General features: G+C 57.2%; 2 protein-coding genes across 2 annotated transcripts in view; both read right to left on the bottom strand.

Moving 5' to 3' along the window:
* Positions 1-213: 213 nt before the first annotated feature.
* APRT (adenine phosphoribosyltransferase) lies at positions 214-2835 on the bottom strand. The gene is made up of 5 exons (XM_019742722.2): positions 2633-2835; positions 2353-2459; positions 1149-1282; positions 843-921; positions 214-619 (listed from the first exon to the last, which is right to left on the bottom strand). Exons 1-5 carry the CDS (start codon positions 2710-2712, stop codon positions 477-479), a joined length of 543 nt encoding a protein of 180 aa, XP_019598281.1. The 5' UTR covers positions 2713-2835; the 3' UTR covers positions 214-476.
* Positions 2836-3521: 686 nt separating this feature from the next.
* GALNS (galactosamine (N-acetyl)-6-sulfatase) overlaps positions 3522-27209 on the bottom strand; it is a 30258-nt gene continuing 6570 nt past the window's right edge. Inside the window, exons 2-14 of the mRNA XM_019742720.2 lie at positions 26022-26145; positions 25261-25335; positions 24333-24435; positions 21450-21593; positions 20267-20333; positions 20054-20181; positions 19572-19711; positions 16828-16931; positions 13462-13598; positions 12666-12768; positions 8606-8727; positions 7151-7268; positions 3522-4547 (exon numbers count right to left, since the gene is read on the bottom strand). Of these exons, the coding sequence (XP_019598279.2) occupies positions 4461-4547; positions 7151-7268; positions 8606-8727; positions 12666-12768; positions 13462-13598; positions 16828-16931; positions 19572-19711; positions 20054-20181; positions 20267-20333; positions 21450-21593; positions 24333-24435; positions 25261-25335; positions 26022-26145 (1452 nt within the window). The 3' untranslated portion in view covers positions 3522-4460. The remainder of the gene's footprint in view (positions 4548-7150; positions 7269-8605; positions 8728-12665; positions 12769-13461; positions 13599-16827; positions 16932-19571; positions 19712-20053; positions 20182-20266; positions 20334-21449; positions 21594-24332; positions 24436-25260; positions 25336-26021; positions 26146-27209) is intronic.

Raw genomic sequence — 27209 nt, 5'->3', positions numbered from 1 at the left:
TGTGTCATTTTTTTATAGCACCAATGTGAAACCAATTTGGGTAGCATCTGCTTCCTAAGCTAGTCTGCCCCCTCCACCAGAGAAGCATAAACTGCTGCAAATGCTCGGAAAGCACCACGCATGCACACCCAGCCATGGGATCCCAGCATCTTCCTCTTACCTCCAGGCCCCATGTCCCAGATCCCCCCCTTGACACCTGAAGAAACACCACTCTTGCAAAGTTGATTATTCATGTTGTCATTTCACTATAAAAACCCAAGTAGCTGGACTTGGCTTTGCTCTGGGCCATCAGCTCCAGCCCTTTTCACTTACAGAATTCGCAGAAAGGGCTCCAGATACTGGAGAGAATCACTCAACCGTAAAGATTTTAAAAAGCCTAAGTGGGCAGTCAGTGCCCCCTGGCGGCCAGTGGAGGTCACTAGCCACTTAGGCCTGACCTTTCCTTTTACCAGTTGGTGTGGGGCAAGGTGCCTGGGTCACTCATACTGCAAGAGGGAAAAAAAGGGCACAGCCCCTAGCTTCTCCCTGCCCTTCAGCGAGGTCAGCTCCACCACGCTCACACATTCCAGCACCTCGGCACGCAGCTGGTCCAGCAGATCACAGGCTGTGCGCATGGTTCCTAGGGTGGGGAGGGGCAGAATGAGGCCCCCATGCAGCCTGGGCCACCCAGGTGGTTGGGGGAAGAATGAATTGGCATTGCAACCAGGCTCCCCTCTGGCACACAGGGTAAACTATAGTGATGAGGTCCTAATCCACTTCACACACACAAATGGTGAGGTACTTTCTCCCACCCCCACCAGCTCCCTGGTGCCAGGCCCTTTTCACTTGGGGGAGACGCTCACCGCCAGTGGCCAGCAGATCATCCACGATGACCACCTTCTGCCCTGGCTTCAGAGCATCTTTCTGGATTTCCAGCTCAGCCTGTGGACAGGAAGCGGGCCTTGGTGTGTGGCGCTCAGGAGCTGACAAGGGGCCACCACCTGGGCCCTGGTTTCAACCCACCCCATTGTTTCCTGGCTATGTGAACCTGGCCCAGTGTCTTAGCTTTTCTGAGCTCACATCCACTCCAACCACAGCAGCTCTACTTGACTCCACAACTCTCCCTTTGGGAATGGAGGGTCCATGGCAGCAGCCCGCAGCAATCTCACCTTCCCGTATTCCAGTGTATAGGAGGCAGACACGGTGGGGCCCGGCAACTTCCCTCGCTTTCGGATGAGCAAGAAGCCCAAACCAAGCTCCTGGGCCAGGGAGGGGCCAAACAGAAAGCCTCGAGAGTCTAGACCTGTTGGCAAGAGTTGGGATGTTTTGGGGGCAGCTGTGTGGCATGGCAGCATTGGGTCCCTCCACAGGCCAGGGCTGGATAACGACAAGCAGTCACCACAGTGACACAGGGTGCCTGGCTTTGCTGGCTCCAGCTAAAAGGCCAATGACATCCATCCATTCAAGGAGTGTTGACTGAGCACTTACCACGTGCAGGGACTGCTGGGTGCTGGAGAATAGGAGGTTAGGAGCTAGGGCCAGGGATAGGTCCGTCCTACAAGGCTGAGTAAATAGCCAGAGCAGTGTGGCCTTGGGGGAAGTCACCTGACCTCTTCCCAGCTTGTTTCTAACTGGGCTGGTAGTAACTATGAAATACCATCAGCAAAAGGCTCTTTTCTTAAAAGGCAGTCTGCCCCAGGAGCTTCTTGTCCAGGAGAGGCAGTGACCGGGCACTGGCCACGTGTTGCAGTATACTGTGAGGGGAACAGCAGTGCTGTGCTCTCAAGGCAGCAGGGAGTCATGAGAGCGTCAAAGTTGGGGCTCTCCCAGATCTCTGCTGGCCTTCTGGAAGCCCCACACTGGGTCAAGGGCTGGCACAGAGCAGGGGCTCAAGACACTTGTAGAAGGGAACAAGATAGCTTGCCTGGCCCAGTGGACTCGGGCCGGACATTCCTCATGGAAATTCCCTAGTGCTGCAGACTGCCAACTGGGTGGGGCGAGCCTTTTCTCTGCTGGTACCCACCCAGCAGAGGCCATTTCGCAGGCAGCTGGAGAGGCCTGAGCCCCTCTCAGAGCTGCAAAGTAGGGAGGCAGCGGATCTATCCCTACAGCTTACACAAGAGTTATTACTCAAGCAGTTGGCGGCTCCCCTGAAGGACGCCGACCAAACCCCTCCCCTAAACAGAGGTTGGGCCGTCCCTCTCTCCGTCTGCTTGGCTCAGGGGGAAAGAACCCCACCCAACGGGCTTCCTGGGCCCTGTCCCAGACCCCTCCACCTCACGGCGTCCCAGGCGAGGACGTGGAGGCAGAAAGTGCTGGCCCTGGAGATCCCGAAGCGGCCAGGGTCCCGTCGGCCCTGGTGCCCCCACTTGCCCGCGATGTAGTCGATCTTGCCGCCGTGGGTCTTCTTCAGGTGGTTCGCCAGGAGACTGATGGAAGCGCGGAAGGAGTCAGGGTCCTTCAAGAGGGGTGAGATGTCCCTGGTGCGCAAGGACAGGCATGGTTACCTCGGGGTCGGCCACGGCGTGGAGGCCGTAATCCTCCGGGGCAGAGCTCACGGGCACCCCGATAACCCCACTCTACCGGCAGGACAACGGCCCGGGGCCGGCGCCGGCGCGGCCCAACTCCCCACGTGGCCCACCCGCGCCCGCACCTGAACAGTATGCCCGGGATGGGGAAGTCCGGGAAGTTGCGGATGCCCCGCGCCACCAGCTGCATCTCGGAGTCCGCCATTGCTGCGTCCGCGCGTGTCTGCGGACTAGTGGAGAGCTCGGAGGCTCAGCGCCTGCGCGGGGCGGGGCGTATCCCGGCAGAAACCACGAGCGGGGCGCTACGGGTGGGGCCCGCAGTCTCCCAGAGGAAATCCGGTGTTTCATCTCTTAGGTGATTTTAAGACGCCTGTTTATTTCTTGTACCCTGAACAGATGGCGTCCCTGCCTCAAGGACCTTCGGCAGGGGCCGAGGTGCGAGTTACGGTCGATGGAATATGGCGTCTACGCAAGCCCCGCCGGGCTCTCCGGGGGTGTCGTCGCGCCGTTTTGGCCCTCCCCGAGAGCACCGGCAGGTCCTCAGGACCATTTTGGCTAGCACCCCAGGCCGTGGGCGGGTGCTTGTTGGCCCTGCCAAGTTCCCGGCACGCACCCGCCCCGGCCCCCCTTCCTGCCTTCCTGGAGGGTCTCGCCTGGTCTGCTGCCCCGTACAGGGGCCTTGGCGCACAAACCCAGACGAGCGCGGCCCAGGCCTTCCCGCAGGGTGAATGAAGACTCGAGCAAGGTGTTCCTGGCAGGAGTGAAGTGCAACCTGGAGGGGTGGACCAGCCAAGGGAGGGGCCGAACCGGAGGTGGAGGCCATAGTGACGGGTTTCTCTGGGGCCTGCAGTGGGAGGAAGCTCTTCCCAGCCTCTGCGGACTGGGCAGTTGGGAAGACGGAGTGCTGGAATGCGTGGCCGGTGGGAAAGAGGCTGAGGGGGACACCACTGCAGACCCCTATCATGGTACCCAGGGGTGGACGACTCCTCTAAAATGATCTTATTTTTAAAAAGCTGAAATGCCTGTTACTTTATTTTAAAACTGTTTTCTTCATAATTTCCCAATCTTAATACAATTTTGGCAAGACTATCACTGCAGACTTGAAAACCCCATTCAGTGGAAGGAGCTCCTTGTAGCTTCAGGGCGGGGACCTTGGAGCCTGCGCTTGGTTGTTCAGGCTCCTGTGATGTGGGCCAAAGGGCTCAGCCTCATGCTTTGCCACACCCCGTGCTGTGGGGAGGAGGGTGGGCAGGGGTGTTAGGAGCAGACACACCTCAGTGTGTGCTGGGGTTAGGGGTCTAGATCCCTAAGAAAGGTGGAACATCGAGGGTGTGCTATTCCCTCCTGTCCCCAGGGAAGCAGTGGCATCAGCTGTCCCCACTGGGTGGGGGATGGTTAGCTGTTGAGGATCTGGCTCGGGGAAGCCCTTTGCCTCCTCCCCCTCCATGTGGGTGGTGCAGGGAGGTGGAGCTGGGGTGCCCCCTCTGTGCAGCACCAAGGGGCTCAACACAGGATTGGCACAGCCTCCCTTGACACTGGGCAGAAGTGCCTGAGGGGACAGCTGGGGGCAGCTGTGGCGAGTCACGCCCCTGCTCCTGGGAATGGAGGCCAGGCCCCTGACAAGGCCAGCCGGGAGGAGGCAGGGGTTGAGTGGGAGGATGGGAGCCAGGTAGGAGTACTGAGACCTCAGGCAGCAGCTGATGGGGGGCCTCAGGCCCAAGGCGTCAGCGTCAGGCAGCCAGGACGAGGGCTGAGGAATGACTCCAGGGCCAGGTGCTGTAGCTTTGCAGGTTCTGCTCCACGGTTGCAGGTGACATCTCTCCAGTGGTGGGCAGGACAGAGGGCAGTTGGGGCTTCTCCAGTGTGGGAGCCCTGAGGCCAGACCCTTCCTACCCCCCAGGCACTTGCAGGGCCAGTGGGAGGCACCGGGCCTGTTCTGACCCTGAGCAGGTGCTAGTGGGGCCAGGAGCACTTCTTGGGGACAGACTCTGGCGGCGTCAGGCACTTTCCCAACTTTTCACAGCCTGGGGGTGCCCAGTTCTGGAAATGAAAATTCAGAAAGAGAATGTGCAGTTATTCCAAGCACTTCTAGACTCAGCAGTTTCCAGACTCCTGACCTGCCCAGGCCCATCCAACTGGCTGTGGTGTGGAAGCCACTGTCTCCACTGCAGCCCAGGTAAGACCAGCACAGGAGACACCTGGGCTCCCCAAGGCTAGTGATGGGCAAGAGGGTGAAGCCTTAGGGTGTGGGTGGCCATGGAGTGGGGCCTGCGCCTGACCCCTCTGTTATCCAAGGGGACTGTGTGCTAACTGCCCCAACCCCCTGGCCACATGCCAAGTAGAGGCAACTCGGGGGCCTGCACACGCCCCACTGTGATAGAGGAGCTTCACGTTCCAGGCAGGGCTGACTGAGAGGCTTCATACACCTCCTCATGATTTCCCACAGAAAGCTCTGTCAGAACCCTTTCTCCAGGGGGGAGCCGGCCTGTTTCAGTGCCTGGCAACAGAAAGGGATACCCATGCCCCTAAGAGGGAGCTTTCCTGGTTTTGCCATGTTCCCCCAGTGCCCAGGGGGTGTCCCTATATGCCACAGTTGGGAGACTCAGAATCACTCTGGGGGCACTCACCCATGACAGGACCTCAGAGTATACATGTTACTGAATCAGAGCATCAGTGATAGGGAAAGCACTCTCCTGCCCTGGAGCACATCTCTTGGCTCCTGTGGTCATGTGGGTCCTGGGTGCCCCAATGGAGAGGAGCCAGGCATCTGGGCAGGACCGGGTTTTGATAAGGTACCTGTTCCCAACTTTTGAGGCAAAGCAGGGAGAGCCGCAGGTGCGTGCAGGACACAGATTCTGGGCCCAGCCTTCAAATCGGGGGGTCTGGAGAGGGCCAGTGCCTCAGGTGTCTGATGCTCAGTAGGATAGCCAACTACTGTGAGGGCTACAAGGTACATGGGCTGCTCTCGTCAGAGACCAGAGGACACCACACCGAGTCCTTACCTGGGCTGTCCTGGATGTGTAGGGGCCAGGGCTGAGCTGGGGGGTGGACGTATGTGTGTGGGGTTCAGGGCTGAGCTGGGGGGCTGGAAATATGGGGACCAGGGCTGAGCTGGGGGTATGTTTGAAGGAGGGCTGAGGGCTAATAGTGGAACTTTTCTTCCATCTAGGGACCAGGGAAACCCAGGGGTGTAGAGAGAATGAGTGGGGGGATCCTCAGGCTTTTTGCACACACACATGCCCATACACATCTCCAGGGAAAGTGCTCACTTTAAGTCTAGGGGCTAACCCTCACTGTTCCCACTTGTCTTCAGTTCATTTTTGGGGTTTGCGGGGGTGGGTGTCCTCCACGTTCTTCCATTCAAGCGGCAGCCAGACTTTGGCAGTTCCTGCGGTGCTCAGGAGATGGTGGCAGTGCCCTGGCCAGGTCAGCCGCCTCTCCTCTCCCCTACCCAGCCCTCCCCTTCCTAAGACCCTCTTCGTCTCTAAAAAGCTGGGACTTGGCCTGCACCATAGAGCAGGTGCCACTGGGGGAAGGGAGACATTGTATTGGGGTCGGGCACAGCATTGCTTTCACAGAAGGACAAGATGGGGTCTGGAGCAGGCACCAGGGGTTCTTCCCCAGGTAGGGTGCTCTGAGGCTCCTGGGACCTGACGGACCTTGGGGTCCCTGACTCTTCTACTTTACTGCCGAGTTTACAGGCCAGCATACCAGCCTGGCACCCCTCCAAGAAGGGGGGGCCTGCTGGTGCCCACCCTGAATGTCTTCCTGTGGTGAGCCCCAGATGTGGAAAACAGTGACGAGCCCATCCCCCCCGGCCCTGGCGGCCTTGTCCAGCTCAGTGCCCACAGCCACTGCCAAGGTTCTCCCCCCGCTAATAATCCTCACTGCTAGGAAAATGCTTCTAATATCCCGACTCCATTTTCCCTGCACAGTTTCCTCCCATCACACCCACTCTGCACGCTGACTGCTCACACAATCACTTCCCTCATGGGGGCAGGCACCCTGGGCTCCATTTGGCCCGGCTGTACTTCAGGGTGCTTAGCTGCCCTCACAACTGCCTCGTGGGTCCAGGGAGCGGGGTGCTTGGGGAGAGGGGCTGACAGGCTGGGAAGCCAGGCTAAGCCATCCAGCTTTGCTCTGTGGGATCTGAGGTGCCACCGGAGCTTCTGACATAGACACGTGAATTGCCTGTCTTTGTGGAGATGGGTGCCAGACACTTCCAGTTACCAGGTAGGCCCCCCATGGGCACTTCAAGGAGGTCTGTCCGTGCAGGGACCTGCATCTGCTGTGCTGAGAGGTGGGCCCCATGGGCGGGCCGTATACACAGGCCATGTCCACACCCCACAGGTCTGGCTTGTCCTGCATCTGTAGAGGGGTCAAGTGGCCCCTCACACCTGTGGGATCTAAGACAGAGCAGGAGGGAAGCGGGGTTCTGGCCGGCAGCCCCAGCAGCCTCTGGAAGCGTGCTCTCTGCTGGTGTCCCACACACTGCCCAGTGGTCACCCTACATCCAAGAGGCTGCCAGACTCGCTGCAACCTGTGGGGCTTGTGTCCAGGATGAAGGTGCAGTGCTGGGCGTGAGCCCCACGGCACTCACATTGCATCCTCCCAGCACTGACAGCCACGTAGAAACCACTTACCATGACCGCCTGGTTGCACACATTGAGCTGGGGCTGTCCAGGGACCAAGGCCTCCTGGTGCTGCTCAACGACTGGGGTGATCCTGCGAAGGACGTCCAGGTACTCGGTGCTGGCAAAGCTAGAGGTGAGAGTGCATCAGATCACTGAGGTGGGGAGGAGAGGGGTAAGGTGGGTGGGGCAGGGCGCCCAGGTAGGCCAGGAAGGGGCCTGGGGACCAGAGGACCCCTCCCAGATGGGGCCACCATCCAGCCGCCTCCTGGGAAGAGATAGCTGAGGGGGGCCGGGGCCCCCATCTCTGCCCCACTTGTCCTTCCCTATAAATAAGGTGTCAGGAAGAGCCATGGGACAGGGACAGCAACCGTGACTCTTCAGTCTTCCTGTTTAGGGCCTTGGCTGATGGCTGGACCAGAAGGGCATCCCGCATCCCTGCTGGCCCCAGGCTGCACCAGATCCTGGCAGGTTCCCAGAGGCCTTTTCCCCATTTTCATGGTCCCTCTTTAATCTCTTTGGCCCAGGTTTCCTCCTCCCAAGAGTGACAGGCCCTGCCCCCATTGCCACTGTCTCGGAGCACGTCTGACACTGTCACCCCCAGGTCAGCCCTGCTCCTCAGACCTCCACACCAGTCTGACACTGCCTGCCCTGTGGGCTACACTGTCTACACACAGCCCCCATGCTTCTCAAAGCAGGTCTCAGGCATATTTTCCCTCTTCCCAGGATTCTGTGGCCAAATGCACTGGGAAGGACTGGCTTCACCAAGTTCAGCAGTTTTTGGGACAAGGCTTCTCACACCGCTGTGTGAGTGCAGGCAGGAGACTCCAGGAGGCGCCACACTCAGCCCTGAACCCTTCTGAATCAGGCGGTGGCTCCAGGATCTTCTTGCCCAGAGCTGTGTCCCCCAGGGAAGCTGGGCCTAAGTCATGTCCCAACCCAGGTCCCCGCCTCCTCTTCTGTAGCCCAGACATGCGGTGTTGCAGGCTTCTGAGGGAGCAGGGGGTGTAGGTGGGTGCCCAAGGGAGCCTCCAGTTGGGGCAATGACCCTGACTGCCACAGCACCCCCAAACAGTGATGACATGACTCTAACGAGGGCACTCTGGGGAGGGCGTGTTCCACACATCTTCGCCCTATGACCTTGAATTTTGGGGACTGCTGAGGTGGGGAAGTGGTGCTATCCGGCCACATTCACAGCCAGTGAGGGGGAGGGGCAGGATTCGAACCAAGCCCCTTCCACCTTAGCTACCTCATTGTGTCAACCTTCTTGTGGCATCTGTGCGTTACCACTGGGTGGGGGTGCTCAGCGGTCGGCTCTGTCCTTATGGAGCCTGCACCCAGGTCCCCAGGTTGGCTCCAGCTATGGAGGTACCAGAGAGATGGGCTAAAGGCCTGGGGCTGCAGGGGCAGGGCGGTGTGCCCTGACTACAGCCTGGCAGTTTCCAGGCCTCCTTGAGCCCCGCTCACCTGAGGGGATACCTCTCCCCTGGGTCTCGTCCCAGATGGAAGACCAGGGGCAGCTTCGTGTGCTCTTCCTGCATGTGGGTGGTGACTCCTGAGACGTTCTGCCCCGGGCAGAAATCAATGCCCTGCAACAAGAAGCGGGGAGGACGGGTGAGCGCTGTGTGAGTGTGTGAGATCCAGCCACGAGGCTGCCCAGTCCATCCTGAACGAGTCCGAGCGGTCAAGGCCCGAGCAGGCCTGAGGATGGGATCCTACAGGGTGGAGCCTTCCCACCCTCCTGGGCCCCAGAGCTGCTGAGTAGTCATGTCCTGTGTACTATCTCCTAGTTTTTTGGACACCCCCCCCTTGTGTGTGTGTGTGTGTGTGTGTGTGTGTGTGTGCCTGAATCTCTTTAAACTATTTGAACCCATTTCACATCTTGACTGCCTCTAACTTCCAGAGCAAAGCTTTTCACCCTCACTCTATCGACATCAATGCATGGTGCTCAACAGTCCTTCAAGACCCTTCACCGGTGAGGAGGGACCTTGGGTCTGAAAGCCAGAAAAACACAAACACAGGAACGGCCCAGAGGGGACCCAGATGCCCAAGTTAACAGGCAGGGACCCTAAAATGACTATGGTTACTACAGTCAAGAAAACAGGAAAAGATAGAGAATGCAGATAATGCCAGGCTCCCCCAAGGCTCAGGTGTGGCCCCCACGGCCCCATGTGCGAGCCCCGCTCAGGCCTCCTCTGCCTCCTGGGTTCTTTACAATGTGGCCTCTGATATGTGTCTAGAACGGGCTCCCTAGATCAGTGTGGGGTCTGAGCTCTGTCCAGGTCCTGGGCAGCCCTGAGGCCTGAAGGCTGCCTCTGGGGCTCCCTGACTTGGGAAAAGGAAGAGCTCCCTACCATCCGGGGGGAATCAGATGAGGCCAGGGGGACCCCAGTCTCCAGCTAACACAGGGCAGTGTTGACAGATCTGGAGAGGTGGCTGTGATCCGTGCCCTGTGAAAGGCTTTCTGTAGGTGTTAGTGCCACCTGACAGGCAAACCATTTCTAACCCCTATGTGTCTGTAATGGACAGCTGGTCAGTGGAGCAGTTAATATTCTGCTTTTCAATAAAGCAGGGAAGTTAGGAGCCCGTGAAATTCCATTTATCTGCACTGAGCAGTCGAGTCCCGAGTCAGGGGCTATAGTCTAAGTTACTGAAGACGGCCAACAGTGGACACGCAGGGCTTCCAAAGGAGGTGACCCTTTGACCTTCTAGGAGAACTGCCAGAGAACAAATACGAATTTAACAGTGGGAGAGAAACAACCACATTTAGCATAAAAATGCTGAGCGGTTAATGGAGAAGTATCTAAGTCTAGACAGAAGACAAATTATAATTTGGATGCAAATCAAATAAGCTATTTAATTAAGATCCTGCTAATTAGTACAGGATTTTTCTCTTACAACTGTTGTCATGTGAGTCTCACCCTGGGGGCACTGCAGCTGAGCCAGCCCCCACCAGGCACCTTTCCTTCTCCCCTCTTCCCCTGCAGTGGGAGCAGGCACACCTGCAGGTCACAGCAGGCTTTTTGGAGGCTGGGAGGGAGGAGGAGGATGAGCGAGCACTGTGGCTAATGCCCCTGGGATTGAGTCCAGAAGTGCAGGTCACATGGATACATGTACCTCCCTCTGCCCTTTCGCCCATGGCCTCAGGCAGCCCCCATGGTGGGAGGTCGTGGGCGTGTCTGGGACAGTGACCCCAGGTCCGGCAGGGAAAGATGCTCACTCCCTCCTCCTCCTCCTCTAACATCCACCAGTTGTGAGTGGAAGGAAGACCTGGGGCTCAGGCAGGTGGGGCACCACACAGCAGGACCCCAGGACTGGGGAGGGGGTACCCAGAGGGAGTCAGACACCCCAGGACAAGTGTACAGCCAGGTCCACTCACGTGACCCCCAAACCTGGGAACCATAGACTGTCACACACCCAGCTGAGTTGTACCCCAGGCCTCTCCCGGAGCTGGGCTCCATGTGGCCTCTGAACAAAGCTGTCCCTAATGTGTCAACTGCCTGGCAGCGACGGGAGGAGGATCAAAGTCTCCCCTGGTGCTCAGGGGAGCTGTTGATGGCCACGGGGTCCTTTCTTTCTGACTTCACGCACCCCGAGCTTTATTGATCCCTGGGGGGAGAAGGGCCATCAAACAGCAGTGCGGCAGTCCCCGTGGCATTTAAATCAAACTGTGACTGTGCTGAGATGCCCTGTGGTGAACCCACAGCCGATTCTGTGTCCACCAGCTGCCCTAGGGCCTCCCCTGGTCTCTATACACCCTGGAGAAGGGCGTTTTTTGTGCTTCGCCTCCCACGAAGACAGAAGCCATGCAGACTAGACCAGCCCAGGTGCTCTCACAAACAACCCTCAGAAAATGGAAGACATGCGTCCGCTGAACACTGGGTGGGGGCTGGGCAGTGCGGGGAGTACCAGCCGGCTGTTCTGGGGTGGCCTTTCCTGACACATCCTAACCCACCCTAAACATGGTCAAGCCAGGACAGGCTGTGCAGGTACTGGACTTTTTTGGCGCTCTTTCTGGAAAAGCTCTCCCGGTCCTTCTGAGTTCTGGGTGAGTGGAAGCTGGGCTGTGTCTCACTTGGCCCAGGGCTGACAGGCCCCTGCCCCAAAAGGCCCTGAGAGATCACAGGACAGGGAGCTGCAGGGAGGGCTGAGGGGTGGCTCTCAGAACACCAGCCACACCTGCCAGCTGGGCCACCTGGATTCTTAAGCAGCAAACAGTGGGGACCCTAGAGGCCCTGGGTGGTCCCCGTGTGGATGGCAGGGAAAGGAAGAAATGAGGCCACATGGCTGTCCCTAAGGTCCCCACACTGCCAGCCTCTGGGTGCCTTTTGGATGCTGCTACAGCTTCTTAGTCCCTGGGTGTCTAAAAGGGCAAGCCAGGCATGGCCCTGCCAGTTGGGGGATGGGGAGAGGAGGTGGTGGCCATAAGTCAGGAGGGCTGAGTGGGGTCTGAGAAGACCAGAACAAGAGCACAGGCCAGGCCATGTCGCTCACTGAGAGAGAGTTCCAGAAGAGGCCCGATTGGGGGTTGTTGTCACAGAGTCTGAGGGGCCCATAGGATACTCTGGAGCTCAGAAGGCAGAAGAGAAACAAAGGCTTGCTTGGTCCGTCTGAGCCCGCCCGATGCCTAGCCATGCTTCTGATCACCATCGGGGAAGTTCACAGGCACTGGCCGCGTGGAGGAAGCACACACTGTCCTCGGCTCTGCCCGAGTGCCTGGGGTTCCCGAGGTCGGGCATTGCACAGGTAGCCCCTGGGCCCAGCCCAGGCCCAGACCAGTGATCCACTAAGTCTGCAATCTGCATCCCAAGTGGTGCAGAGTGTTCTAGTATTTAGATTTTTCATTAACTTAAATTGCTTTTCCTCCCAATTAAGGCACATTAGCAGGTTTTTCCTATGTCTAAAGACCTAGACGCTGGGAGGGGTGGGGGCTGAGAGACCTGGGGGTGGGGGTGGGGCGTAGGAGGAGGCAGCAGAGAGAAGATGCAGGAAGAGGGAAGGGTAGGCAGGATGGCAGTGGAGAGAAGATGCCCTGAGGGGCAGCAGGAACCTGAGACCATGTGCTAAGCACTCTGGGGTCCAGCACACATGCAGCCTATCACCCATAAGCCCTCGGGGCAGACACCGTGATGCAGACACTATGACAGCCCTTCACAGAGCACTTGGCCAGGCCTCGGAAGGGGAAATGGGGAGGGGGGGTGTGGGGAGGGGGTTGGGGGAAGGCACCCTGAGTTCCCCTGGGCCCTGAGGTGACTGGCCTGGGTCTGGGTCTGAGCCTGCCCTGAGGCCTCCTTTCCCCAGGCTCTGGGTGGCCTCAGAGAGGGTGGAGCATCCAAGTCCCTGAGGTGCTGTCCTTATAGCTACACCATAGCACCCCAACTCCTCCTTAAGGCGGGAAGCGTGCAACCTGTGAGGCTGACACCACTCGGCAGAAGCCTCCTGCCGACCTCCTCTGCCCAGATGCATCCTTAACGATGAGGTATGGGGGGGGGGGCGGTGCAGAGTCCACAGCCCCAAGTCCCCTTACCTGTCTGAACTCCTCCCATGAGTTGGTCCAGGTCCAGAAGTGGGCCTTGTACTGGCCCAGGGTGACCGCCATTAGCGTGTTGCCACGGTAATAGAATATGGGCCTGTTAGGGAGAGAGGGGAAGGCTCAGGTGACTGAAGAGACCCAGGTGCATGGTTCGGGCTGAGATGTTACAGACACGACCATACTGAAATCACATGGGCACAGGTGCAGAGGTCCCCTAAGCTGCGGGGTGAGCCCACAGTCACCCATCGTTCTTGGCCTTGTGAGGTTAGGTGGGGAGTGAAGCTAGTAGCAGATGGCTGCCAGACAGAGGCTCTGGCCCCACTGAGGGGAAGACAGCTCATGGAGCCTGTGGCCTCAGGCACCTTCCCTCCTCCACAGTAAACAGGCTTTTGTGTCAGGTTTCAAGAGAGAAAAAAATAAGCAATATTGAAAACAAAAACTAAACACAAGCCTGTCTAATCCCTGCCCTAAACCCCGAGATGGGTAGCTGGAGAGAAACTGACTCTGGACACAAAGCATTTTAGTGCAGAGGGGGAAGGTAGGACCTGGCTCCAGAGGTTTGGGGTGTCTGGTGACTCGGGCAGAGGGACATCCCCTTCTCCTTCCCACGGCCAAGACAGAAGGAATGGACCCTGCAGGGAGGATGCATTTTGTATTGGAAGGTCCCAAGGGTCTCGCACCTCCTTTGCCCTGAGCCAGCTGGGTGAGGAAACCTGCTTTGTCAGCCAGTTCCAACTCTGTCACCTGGTGCTGGGGGGATGGGCAGGGGTGCGTGCTGTCTAGAACTAACCTGTCCATCAGCTTGCCCTGCAGCATGGCAGGGAGGAGGTTGAGGCCATCAATCACCCTGTCGCTGGGTGGCTCCAGGCCCGCGAGGGACAGGCTGGTGGTGAAGAGGTCCATGACGCTGCCCAGCTGGTGGCTCACCTGAAATGAACACCGGCAGACACGTACTCAGGATGACCTGCCCTGACCAGAAGGTGGTCAGGGGCCAGGGGCCAGGGCTGTGTGCTCTGCTGCTGCCTGGCTGGGTCTACAGAGGCATGTGGGCTCACATACACATGGCCACGCAGCCGCAACCTGTACAGTGAGTCCATACACGAGAACACGACGTACACACGTGTGTGCACACGCCCGGCCCTCGCCTGGTCCCAGGCCCACCCAACCCCAGGTTCTTCTGGAACTCCGCATGTCCATGAGCATCTGACTGACTGAATGTGGCGACCACACAACTCTCCCACCTCAGGGCCTGAGAAGGCAGGACAGGCCCCGTCACCAGGAGTGGCCTCGGGGAGATCAGGGGCTAAGTGGGGATCAAACCAGCTGTCTGACCACAGCACAGGCAGGGCCCCACCCCATCCCCAGCGCCTTCAAATGGGAACCAGACAGAAGGGAGAAGACGTGCCCTCCCAGGGAGCCACCCGCGGGGTCCCACCTCAGGAGGCCCTCCCTGAAACGACTGTTAAAACGACTGTCATGTCATTTTAACACTGTCACTGTGAATTGCCAAGTCAGGTACAAGTGCAGGTGGAAGAAAGACCCTTGAGACCCAGAGTAACATGGAGAGCAAGGGGAAGAAAGGTGGGATGGGAAGGGAGGGCAGACGGACTGAGCTGGGGGGTGAGGACTGGCTGGCCTTTTCTCCAGAGGCTGCGCCTGCGCACATGTAATGGTCCAACTCCACAGAGCCAGCAGGAGGTGGCCCTTTGGACAGGCCTAAGGAGTTGTGGCTGGGGGCTGCCCACTCGTCTCCTCGGACACACATCTGTTCCCTACACACAGCTCTGCCTTGTCTGGAGCCCCCCCACCCAGTTCCTTCACTCCTGAACTCCGGATCTAGGGGCAAGGGCCTGGTTAGTGGGGAGAACCCGGGAGGGCCTGCGGGCAGGTTTGGCAGGGCAAGCATCCTCTTGGGCCACTGCCCAACTTCAGGATTCCCACGCCCCAGGGCACTCTCGCCTCCATTCCTCTACACAAGGAAACTGAGCACACACATCAGGGCCACTTGCATCATGTTTTTGCAGCCCAGGGCAGGGGGAGCATGAAGGTCAACGTTTGGTTTAAAGATTCTTTAAAGCAGAGGGGAGGAGAAACATTCCAATGGCTCCCCTCCCTTCTCACTTTTTTTTTTTTTTTTTTTAGGACAAAAGAGAGAGAAAAAAAGAAAGCAATCCAGATACTTTAACCGTCTGGAAAAATAAATAAGGAGAAGAGATTGCGGTGCCAGGTGGGGGTGGTGCGGGAAGGAGCGGATATCTAAAGTCCTCATATCAGCACAGAACAGCTGGGCGCACTCATAGAAGATGCTCTTTTTGAAAAATAGACACTCACGACGTGCACATAATGTCTTTAAGAAAACGCAATTTGTCTGCCATGGGCCCGTGGCAGAAGTCACCAAGGCTGTTATCAGCACTTTCAAGACTTAACTCTGAATCAAAGGCTACAATTAATAAAGTCACCCCGCCAGGCATGAAGGGGAGAGCTAAATATTTGAAACTGGTTGGACAAATGGCAGGGAGTGTTTAAATAAAATCCTCTCCCAGTTATCACAGAGTACAGCCCTGATAGCCCCGCCTAATTCAATTTCAGTGTGTGTCATGGGATGTGGTGGAGAGAAGGCAGCCGCATAGCTCTGTGCAATCTGTTCTTTCTCCTCCAGGGAGCAGGACCCACAGGGGCTGGGAGACAGCAGGCAAAGGGCAGAGGATCCTGAAGTCTGGAGCTTCCCACAGGCAGAGGGGGTGGGGAGAGGGGTCTCCACAGGACCGTCCCAGGAGGGAGAGGCTGTGCGCGTGTGGAGGAGGAAGGTGGGCTCCATGCCCTATGCCTGGGGGTCTGCCCCAGCTCTGCCACCTGCCAGGTGGTAGGTCCCAACAAGTAACTGCCTCTACTGGGTCTCAGTTTGCTGACATGAGGAATGGGGACGACGATGATGATGATGGTGATGATGACGGTGATAGGCTGAACAAAAACCCCCAGGGACCTCTATGCCCCAATTCTGTGAATACGTTTCCTTACACCGAGAAGGGGAATCAGGCTGTCAATCAGCTGACCTTAAAAGAGGCGGCTCCTGGGTCCCTGGGCAGGCCCACGGTAATCATAGGGTCCTAACACTGGGAGAGGGGCAGGAGGGCCTGAGTCAGGGTGCTGGCCTAGATGGTGGATGGAGGAGCTGAGGGCCAAGAAGCCAGAAAAAGACAAGGAAACGTGTTCTACCCTGGAGCCTCCAGGAGGAACCAGCCCTGTGACACCTGATTCTAGCCCCGGGAGACAGGGCAGGACTTCTGACCTTCAGACATGTGATAACAAACGTGTGGTTCCAGCCCCTCAGTGTGGCGATTGTTTCAGCAGCCACAGGACACTCAGAGGCCCCCACGGCGCTGCTGTGAGGGCTGAGCTGACACCAGTGCTGAGAATAGTGTTCTCCGGAGAAGCTCACAAGGGAAGGAAGACCAGCTGAGACAATGAGTGACGCACATGCCTACAAACAGTCGTCTTGACACCCCGAGGGTGTCTGAACCAAGGTGCCCAGCTAGAGAAAACCCCGAGTTCTCAGCCAAGGCAGGAGTAGAGCAAGGGCTCTGAGGAGCATGACACACCGTGCTTAGCCAGAGGACCAGGTCCCCCAGCCCTGCAATCTGCACCTGTGCGCTGCAGACAGACACCAAGCACATGGGCCAGCTGCTGCTGTCTCTAGGAAGGTGTCCACAGAGCAGTGGCCTGGGAGACGCACTTTGGAAAAAAAGGTTCTATGACCAAACAAGATTTTAAAAACTCAGCTTGCTCTATGCCCCTTCCAGAAGTTCATGATACTCATTAGCACACTAAAGGCTCTGACAAGTCCTGCAGGAAAGCAACTGTTCTAGTCAGTTACACTCAGGACTGCCACATTAATTAACGACAGATGCCTCCTTGCCCCATGGCAGCTACGAACATTCCATGCTATGTCTGTGGGGGGATTTCCAATGCCCAACCCATGTGGCCTTCACCAGCTGCTTCCTCTGGGAGGGGCCCGGTTTGGAGGAGAGCAGTGAGTGTGACTCCAGCGTTTCCTAGGCAAGGCAGAATGAGTAGAGGGAGAAGGCACACGAGGGGACTGAGTCTCCACACCCCATGATGACCACAGGCCTGGCCACCTGGCCAACCTCTGACTCACCTGGCCTGCAGAGATGCGTCCGGGCCACCACACGATTGCAGGCTCCCTCATTCCACCTTCAAACGTGGTCTGCTTCCCGCACAAAAAGGGGCCATTACTACCGCCTGGGGAGGGAGAGTTGTCACGCATCAGTGGTCTATCCTGAGTCTCCAGGGCCACACATGCCCTGCTGGGCACTCGCCCACACCTGGCTTCCGACTAGCTATTCAAAGGTGCCGCTGATGAAACACCGAGGCACCAAGACCTTCATGAAGACAAAGGACCAGCCATGAGGTCAGAATGCCTTGAGATGGCTCTGACCCAGGTGACTGTCCTAGATGCCGTGGTTGTAACACTGTGCCCCTAAGGAAGAGTGACTGCTCAGAAATGGAGAACGCGACCACGCTTGTTGGACAAGGCGCAGATGCTCTTCAAGCAGAGTCATACAGCAGATCCCCATAGCAGGCCGTTGGGATTCCTTGTCACTTTTCAGGTACAGCATTTCTTAAATGTTTGCGTTCACAAGTGTCTCTGCACTTGGGGTTGGAGAGTCAGTCCCTGGGCCTCACGGGGGTGTCCCATCAGGGATGGGAGGAAGACTCATTTCTGACAAGCATCGCTCTGAACAGGTGGTCCCTGCACCACGCTTGAGAGAGTGTCAGAGGGCAGAGCCCCCAACCCTGACTGGTCGCATGTCCTGCTCAATCCCAGAACACAGAGGAAGGTTCCTGAGAACAAACAGGGTGTCTGCTGCTGCAGCATGAGCTGCCCAGGGCTCACCTGAGGCCCCCTGAAAAATGAGGAAAACAAAACAGAGCAGTGTTTTTCTAGCAGGAAGCCACAGCTTGTCCCTGGTACCGGAAGCTGAACTCCACCTCCGAGCATTACTGCAGGCCAGTCTTGAGGGAAGAGCAACAATGAACACATAGGGACAACATGGGAGGGCAGACAGATTCAGTGTCACGAGTCTGAACGCAGGGACCATGGGGAGATGAGATGCGCCACTCCGAGGATGGTCTCCTCCTGGGCGTCAGGGCTCAGGGTGCTAAGGAAGGCCCACTTCCTTTCTCCTTCTATTTCTCAGGCGGCGTGGTGGGTACATGGATTTTCACCATATTGCCATTTGTACCTTATAGGTACGCACAGATGTTTCTGTCCGTATGAACTATTCCACAGTGCAGACACAAAGACTGGGGTGATTAAGCCCAAGCCCGGCTGGAAGGTTGGTGGTTCCGATGAGGCATGGATGTCAGGGGAAGGCTCTCCTGGGCACCCCATTCAGGGGCCAACAGCGACACTGGTATCCAGCGGGGCCCGGGACCTTTGCTAGGAAGGGTTACCCATTCTCTGTCTGGGACCATCAGCTGTATGAGAGCCTGTGTGAGAACGAAACCCCTCCAGGAGTGGGGCTGGGCCATGGATAGCACCGCATAGCACCCTTGGGGACCTGGACGCTGAATTGCTGGTCCGTTGTCAATAGGATTCCCTCCTGGCTTGGGCCAGCTGTGCTGTTCCTGTCACTTAAGATCCCGAAGCCCCTTCTGCCCCCGGACTACAGGTTCGCCCAGAGCCTCCCCATGCAGGCCTGTCCCCATGGGGTTTCCTGCTGTCTGTGGCCTTCCATCCAGAGCTGTCTGAGTGACTCAGGACCCTGCTGAGGCCCTGGCATTTTAAAGAATTGGATGAAAAGATCTGCTACCACTAGGGTGAAACTCTTACGAGGATAACGAAACAGCAGGGTACAGCCACCTCACACCACAAGCCGGGAACCAGAGCTTAATGAAGGACCTGGGGTCATGGTCCCCAGGAGGCCCGCAGGCCCAGCTCAGGCACAAAGGCACAGAGTGCGTCTGGGGTGGGTGTGTTCCCCTAGCTGTACCAGGGGCTCTGGGCACCTGCCACAGCCAGCACTGTGAAGACTCGTCCCTTCCCTCCTGGACACCCCCCCCCCCAAGAGGCCTTGGTGAGGTAGCTTCTGGAGTGGGGGGTGCCCTCAGCCTGGGCCTGGTTGCCGGGAAGGCTGGGCAGTGCATCTCCTGCATTGTTAGCTCCCGGGGGAGATGGTCATTGCCCTCACCATGAAGGGAGGCTCCCTCATCTCAGAAAAAGGTGCAAATGTGGCTGGGCAGACACATGACAATGGCCACCGTGTTACATCTAAGTTTAGAATAAAAACGCTGATGGAGAATGTCAGAGCTTTAGAGGGAAAAGCCCAGAAGTGACCTCATTCTGCCCGTGAATGTGCAGGAGGCAGAAGTTACCTGCTTCCAGGGCCAGTCAGTGGCAGAGCTGGGACAGGATGAAGACCCTGGCCGTGGTCTCCCCCCTCCCCTACCGAGCTCTCCCTCCTAACCAGACACTCCAGGAGAGCCAGAATCACCAAACAAGTTGAGAGAGGGGTGTCAGGCAGTCACTATTTCACACACTGACACATCCCTCCTGTGCCAGGAAAGGCCAAGGTACTCCAGCCTGTCAGGGGAGGAGAGCGCATCATGGAATGTGGGTGCTGCTGGGCAGCCCCTGCCAGTCTTGTGTGTGACCACCCCACAGAGCGGCTCTTGGGTCTCCTCATGTCTGTTTCCACTGGATGGGGCCCCAGGAGGAGAGCCGGTGTCTCCCTCAGCTGGATGGGGCCCTGGGCTGAGCCCCCTCCATGCTCTGCCCCAGGAGTGGCTGAGGGGACCCTGAGTGAGTCTCAGGAGGCCAGCCTTCCTGAATGGAGCCTTGTTTGAGGATGTGATGATAGGAACACTCTGAACACCTGCCTTGTTTGGGAGCAGAAATGAGAGCAGCGCCATTGTCAGAGGTGAAGAAAACAAACGTGTGCTCTGCGATCCTCAGGTCCTGAAGAAGGCTCAGGATTTTCCCCACACTGTCATCAATCTCCCGGACAGCGTCCCCATACCTATGGGAAAGATGGCCAAGGGCATCGGTGTGATCAAAGAGCAGTTAAATCATAACTTCAGGGATGGACAACAAAACAGACTGGCTAAATTCACAGAAGAGGAGGAGGAAAGTTCAAGTTCCCAGAGTTAATCCGGCACAGAGCTGACCACACCGCTATAGTACTCCTCCTACTAATCCTGGGGTGACAGATAGCTTCAGAGGCACAGATGCTTCAGTCTTGTCCTACAATTGATCATTAACAACACAATGGTACTGAGCACCCTGTCCATGGAGGTAATCAAGCACAGCTGAATCCCCCGCCCCCAGGTAAGGGTCTATGTCTCTACGACCAAGGACTCACCGCCCTCGCTGACTGGTGCCCAGGAAAGGCTCTGAAGCATAAACAGGTGCATGTGTGGCGTCGATGGCCCAGTAGAGAAAGAAGGGGCGCTGAGCTGCCTGCTGCCTCTTAATGAAATCCAGGGCTTCCTGAGGAGAAGAACATACCATCTGCCTCTGCCTGAAGGCTGACTTTCCCCCACCGTAAAGCCTGCCCAGCGCAGGCTTCTATTACCTGTAAATAGATCTGGGTTAGGTTGGCTTCTCCAGTCTTCTGGTTAATTGGAAATTCTTCGTAAAATCTGAAAATAATCCGGATCCAGACAGAAATCAGATTTCAGGGCAAGAAAGCTCCATCTCCCTGATTTCAGAGGCAACATCATGGGCCTCATTTAAAACAACGATGGAAATGTTCAATTTATAAACAAATGAAATTGGAAGCTCACACTGCTCCTGAGGGTCCCAGTCTCCTTAGGGACGAAGTGGGGCTAAGACTAGGGGCCACGGTCACCATTTGGGAGAAGGATAAGAAGCAACGTGTAAGGACAGAGAGGGCAGTGAGAGAGAGGACAACAAGAAGGGGATCCCTATTACTTAGGGCTGGGGTGATGGCTGGTGAGATGGGGTTTCTTTTTGAGGCAGTGGAAATGTTCTGAAACTGGCGATGGCTGCACAATGCAGTGCACGTACGAGAAAGCGATGAACTGTGCACTTCAAAATGGATGCACTGTCTGGGCTGTGAATGCTCTCAATAAAGCTACTATTAAAAAGGCGACGAGTTGGCTCAGCTTCTTGGTCCATTGATATATAATGAGCTTCAACCCAAAATTAATAGTAATAAAAAAGGAAGTTAAAAAGAAAGATTAAGCCAAACAAAACTCAAGAAAGACCAGGGCCCTGCCTGGCGTGGCCACGCTGCAGGCGCCCTGCTGCCAGGGCATGGACAGGACCAGGGCAATCCTGGGGCTCTTGGGAGGCTCACAAGCAGGGTTCATCCCATCATGTCCTCTGTGATGCTGCTGATTTCCTCAACGCCTAGCAGGCAGCCGACCTGCTAACTTAGTGCAGGCAGATGGCCTCGGAAGCTGGAGCCCAGGATCCGCCAACAGGCTGCAGGGGTCTGAGCCCAGAGGCCGTGTGAATGGTTACTGTGTGAACACACTTTGTTCTGGAAAGCATCTTTGGCTCTCATATTTTCAAAAAAGGTGAGAGACCTCGTAGGTGTGGCTGAAGCGGTGGCCTAGGCCGAGTCCTATAAGGCTCTGGGCAGGACAATGAGCCGGCAGAGCAGGGCCTGGCCCACTGGGACGCCAGCACTGGTGGGAAGGTGCTCCCAGAACTTCCATCCAGCTCCCGGGCAGCCCCGAGGGCAGGGACTGGGCTCAGCGTCACAGGGTGGGAAGGGAAGGGACCGTTACCTGCCAACCATCTCCCAGTCCCGGTACACGGGGATGTTAGGCCTGGCCCTGTTGTCATAAGGTCCAAAGTGACAGTTGGGGGATCCAAACCACTCATCAAATCCATGCTTCAAGGGGTGGAACTGAGGCCTGTGGCCCAGATGCCTAGAAACAGGAACCCAGGACACTTCAGGGAGCCCCGCAGGGGGACACTCCAAAGTTCTGTGCAGCAACAGCCCATCAGCTTCACAGAACATTTCACGAAACGAGCATCCCTCAGCACCCAAAGTGTGCTAAGCCTGGACACAGCAAGACCTCGCCCTCCAGGAGATGTCAGCACCTGCCACCCTCTCCCAGTGACGCTGCCACGTTACAGCCACGGATCACGGGCTGGGACAACACAAGGACCGGTGCTCACCGACCCAGCGCCCTGGACAGGAAGGGGGATGGGCCTGATAGAAGAAAACATGGCAATGTGCACATAGGCTGACAACTGCCAAGCTGTTTGGAAACTCCGGTGCTCTGCAAGGTCCTGCCATACACTGCGGGTGTCATCTGAAGCCAAGAGAACCTCTTGCCTTGTGCTCCGGCACCCACATGCCCCTTCCCCTTGCAGGCACCTAATGTTGGGTCCTCCAGCCAATGGGGGGTACTGACAGGCTCCCATCCAAATCAGGTTCCAGTGGTCCTTGAGCATGGCCCTGTCCGTTCTTTGGAACGCGGGGCTTACAGAGGTGGTTCTGGAGTGCAGTGGCTCTGGATCTCGGTCCCTGTGGAGTGAGCTGACTCCATCCTGCGAAGTGGATGGGTTCCTTAGGTTTTCATTTGCAGAAAGCCTCTCGCAGCGATGCGGTTTGGAAAGCCGTGTCCCTGGAGCAGAGGGTCCTGTTCCTCTGCTGCACCTGTGCAGGCCCCACCCTGACCGCTCAGAGGCCCTGCAACGGGTCACGCAAAGCCCAGGTTCCCGTGAGCTCACTGTACTGCTCTGCCACTTGATCAGAGAGAATGCAGTGGGGCAGTGCAGGCGCCAGCATCTGAATCTGGGTGACACTAAGTGCATCTCTTGGGGCCTCGGTTCCCCACTGCTCTGCCTCCAGATAGCTGCCTGGTGCCCACCTTGGGCCTTTCTGGTCTCTCTGACAGGTGTGTGAGTGACAGCTCTGCTGTGACCTCTCTCTGTGCTTGTGCTTCCTGTTTTGTGGCTTGTGTCTTCTCTGGGCTGTTGCTACACGCCTAGTCCCTTCTCAACACCTTGTTCCAGCACTGGCTTGTGTGTGACTCTTGTGTACCCATACCCGTCAGCTCAAATGGCCTTTGCTTAACAGAAACACCAGCCAAGGTCCTGCTCATGTGAAACTGTCAATTCAAAATGCTTGTCCCGAAACAGCAGCGGGGCCAGCCCTGCCTGAAGGTGAGCTGGAGCGGCAGGGCGTCGCAGGCTCCTGGGACTCAGGGCAGATGGAGCAGCCTCTCACAGCCCAGGTTCCGTCCACCCCAGGCATTGGTCAGGCTGAGGAAATCCAGGTCCATGGTGCTGGGGCCCAGAGGCAGGACGTCAGGGCAGTCATAGCCATATCAGCCAACACTCCCCACCAGTCCTATGAGGGGACCCCACTGAGACTGGGACCTCCACCTGGCTGAGGAGAAGCTGAGCTCTCTGCCCCACACCCCCAGAGCCTGTCCTTGCTCTAGCCATGGCTGCCATGACCCTGGCGTGTCCACTGGTACTGTGTCCACCTCTCTGATTCCATGCAGAGCTGCTTCTCTGGGCCCTGCCCTCCTCCTCCTCCTCCTCCTGCACCAGTGTCCACCTCTGTCCTCATGGAGACATGCTCCCATTCCAGCTCTGGCTGCCCCAAGTCAAGGACTATGAATGGGAGGCTGCCAGACCCAGGGCAGAGCTGCCAGGCTGGGCACAGAGAGCTCTGATCTTCGGGTGCTCTTCCTGCTTCTGGTGCAGCCCTGACACGGCTCTGGCAGGCCTTACAGCCAGCCTCTGTCCGTCTCCCTGGGCCTTCCCAGCTCTGCTCGGGACCATGCAGGCAAGGAGGGCTCTCTTGGTTCAATGTGTCCCCACCAGCTCTGTTCTGCAGCCACCCCCCCCTCTGAGCCCATCTGCTTGGCAGGTGCCTCCCAACTTGTCTCTCCTGGTTTCTGTGCATGGAGCAGCAGTTCCCAAGGGGTGCAGAGAAGGCACTCATCCTTGAGAAAGCAGTGCCAGTGAGTGCCAGAGGGGCTAAGGGCACAGGGGTCATGGCACGTGGAAGGAAAGACAATTAGAGCTGGAAAATCATGGAAGGCTTCCTTTAGGAAGTAGGCTTGCTGCTCTCCCAGGGCCCCAACACTCAGGAAAGGAAAGAGGACGCTGACCTTTACACCAACCCTCCAGGGCTGTGCACTTGGACGACCCCAGGGAGTAAGAGACTGAAACTGCTTATCATGCTTAAAACAGCAGAAACAGCACGCACAGTAATGTGAGCTTCTACAGTCACGATCATTTGAGCCCAATGACTCCACACAGCATGACCATCCTGTACTTCCTGTTTCTTCATTTCACCCCCAGACAAAGCCCTTGTGCTTGCTGACAAAGTGTCATCCGCGATGGCACTAATGTGGCTCCTTTGTGATGCTGCGGCAGCAGGCAGCACAGGCAGAAGAATGGAGAGACGGGCAGGGGCTGGGATGTGTGATATACAAGGAGAACGATGGGCTCTAAACGATGCCCCAGCCGCAAACAGGAGGTCCCTCCAGCACGGCCACGCCGGCTTTTAAAGGAATGCTTCAGACACCTACGGATCTGGAATTCAAAGACTCCACTCCCCACCCAAGAAGTTTCCCCCATGTGGAAGTGTTTAGCAATGACTCTGTGCCGATGTGCCCGGCCAGACGAGTGTCAGGACTCACCACTTGCCCACGATCTTGCTGACGTAGCCGGCCCCCTTCAGCAGCTCAGGCAGGAGGAGCTCGGTGTCTGGGATGCCGCCCACGATCTCCTGGGGCGTGTAGGCTAGAAGGACATCGCATTGCGTGAACTACTCACACACGGGGCAGGCTGTGCCGCAGAAGGTAACAGATTTGAACACTGGCCCTTCAGGGTCAACGGGCAAAGCCCTGGTGAAGAGCTGGCACTGCCACACATTTTTGGGGTCTTCCAGGCACCTGCCCTCTGCTGGTCTGCCTGGGGGGGTGTCTCTGGAACATGTCGTCTGTTACTATGAGGGTCCCACTCACACCAGGTTCCCTGCTGCTTTCTATTAGGTTGGTGCAAAAGTAATTATGGTTTAACAGGTTAAAAATAATTGCAAGAACCGCAATTACTTTTGCACCACCCTAATATACTCCCTTTCTCTGAGGGCAGTTCCCTGCTGACCTCACAGCAACTGGCTCCCTCAGGTCTCTTTGTGGGCATATAGCTCACCCGCACAAATGGGCAGCAGCTCCTTGGGGTGGGGGGAGGGGGCATACCCAATTCGCCAGGCCGTGCTGGGCAGTCCCAGGACAGGACATGGCAGGGAAGGAGCAGTGATCAGTGCCTGTGGCCTTGGTGTCCTCCTCAAAGCTGGAGGTGGGAGGTCGCCGGGCTGTGCCCTGAACCCCTGAGACCATGCACTAAACTCACCATCCTCTCTACTTGTCTAAAATGCATTGTTTTTGATGGAAGCACTGTATCAAAATGGCATGTTATAACCCAAACAAGGACATTGACCTTGAGGAACGAGAGCCACACTGGAGAAGGAAGGTCACATGTAAGGATGAGTGACAAATGCCCCTCCTTTGCCCTCTCTGGTCCTCGGCCTCCCAAGCCTGTGGCACAGCCCACATGCACACATACCATTCCGGGCCTGCCCGTTGGTGGTGTAGAAGCCATTGCGGATGGGCAGACGTCCAGTGAGCAGGGCTGCCCTTGCTGCATGGAGGAGAAAAAACAGAAACACCCTGAAAATGCGTCATATATCAGGACCCGCCAGCCTCCTAAACCTGGGTGGGCAGACTGCCCCTGTACTGACTGACTCAGAGATGTGTCACTGGGGAGCGCTGGCCAGGCCCCGCAGCTCAGCATCATCCAGCCCCCCACTCGCTCTTCCTGGCTCCCAGGACAGCAACCAAGATGTGGGGCTCACCCGGCCCCTCATGCACCCCCGCACCGAGCATTCCTTCTCTTTAAGACCAGCATTTATGCAGGAGTCCCTCAGCAGCAGTGATTCTCATGGGGGTGGGGAGTGGGGGGCTACCTCACACCTGCAACCCCGACACCCACCCTCATGGCCGAGAACCACTTCCCAGCCAAGTGCTTCTGAACCAGCTACAGCACTCAGTGCCTGGAAATCAGAGCCACCACATGAAGCAACTTTGGCCTCAGGTCCTTACAGGGGAGAAGCCCATGGCAGCTTGATGGCCCTGCGCCCCACACAGCACAGAGCCAGGGACCCAATGTGCCCAGCAGCCGACAGAAAGGCCGCACAGTTCTGCCCACCCTCCTGGCCCTCAGCGGAAACATGAAGCTTAGGCCTCCGTCAGGGCTGCCTGCTCCCCGTGCCCCTGGTCCCCACCCCCTCCCTACTCCCTGGTGGCCAAGGGCCAGCCCTGACTTACATGGTGAGCACAGAGGGTTGGCTGTGTAGAAGTTCGGGAAAAGCATGCCCTCGGCGGCCATCCGGTCCAAATTCGGGGTCTCTCTGGAAGGTTCTCCGTATACTCCTAGGTCACCCCACCCCATCTGCAGGAAAGAGCATGGAGAGGTAGATTAAACCTCCTTCCATCTTGGGGGCCCGTGCCACAGAGCTCCTTCTTGACCCAGCCCTGGCTTGGACACGGGGAGTGTGGGCAGTGGCTGGGCTTTGAGGACCAATTAGTGGAGACGTCATGTGCTCACTGCCACCCTGGCCTTGACATAGAGAAGCCCTCATAAGTCTGCTGTGCAGACTGAGACTTAACAGCAAGTGAAAGGATCCCACAAAACTAAATGGAGCGTGGCCATGTGACCCAGCTGTTCAATTCCTGAAACGAATGCCATACAAAACTACCCGCATGTCCACAGCAGCGTGGGCGACGATGGCCCAAAGGGAAGACCCCAGAGTCCATCAAGTTGATCAGTGGATAAACACAACATGGTCTACCCACCCAGCACTGGGTTGAACAGCAGCCCCCAAAATTTATGTCGACGTAGAACCTGGGAATGTCACCTTATTTGGAAATGCAGTTGTAATTAGCTAAGATGAGGTCATTCCGGAGTAGCCTGGGCCCTAATCCAGTGACTGGTATCCTTCTAAGAGGAGGAGACACACAGACACACGGGAGAGAGGCTTTGAGACGAGGGAGGCAGAGACTGGCTTGATGCATCTACAAGCCAAGGACACCTGAAGCCTCCTGGGAGCTGGAGGGGAGGCAGGGAGGGTCCTCCCTCTAATTCTCAGGAGGAACCAGCTCTGCTGACACCATGGTTTCAGACTCTGGCATCCAGAGCTGGGAGAGAAAATATTTCTATTGTTTTAAGGCACCAAATTTTTGGTAATTTGCTATGCTCCAGGAAACTAATACACACATAATAGAATATTACCACAACCTGGATGAACTGTGACAAGGTCCTTCTAAGCTGGACCTTAGATGTTCTCAGCATGAGACCCCAGGTCGTCACTTCCACAGTGACTAACTGCTGTCCCCTCTTCTGCTGAACAAGGGGTGGGGGCAGAAAAGGGCTCCAGCTGTGGAGCAGGGCCCAGCGAGCCAAGGTTGCTCCAGCCCCTGGACCCATGCTGCAGCCCCTTACGAGTCAGACCTTCC

This window comes from Rhinolophus sinicus, linkage group LG11, assembly GCF_036562045.2.
Source record: "Rhinolophus sinicus isolate RSC01 linkage group LG11, ASM3656204v1, whole genome shotgun sequence".
Taxonomy (NCBI): Eukaryota; Metazoa; Chordata; class Mammalia; order Chiroptera; family Rhinolophidae; genus Rhinolophus; species Rhinolophus sinicus.
Note: the sequence above shows the minus strand (reverse complement) of the source record. Positions and strands in the feature narration are given on the sequence as shown.

Bases quoted from the DNA above. Each gene is read 5' to 3' on its own strand.
- APRT (XM_019742722.2), bottom strand. From the start codon at position 2,712: ATGGCGGACTCCGAGATGCAGCTGGTGGCGCGGGGCATCCGCAACTTC. The intron at 922-1,148 runs GTGAGATTGCTG...TCCTGTCCACAG, and splicing joins ATACACTGGAATACGGGAAG to GCTGAGCTGGAAATCCAGAA. The intron at 620-842 runs GTGAGCGTCTCC...TCCCCACCCTAG, and splicing joins TGATCTGCTGGCCACTGGCG to GAACCATGCGCACAGCCTGT.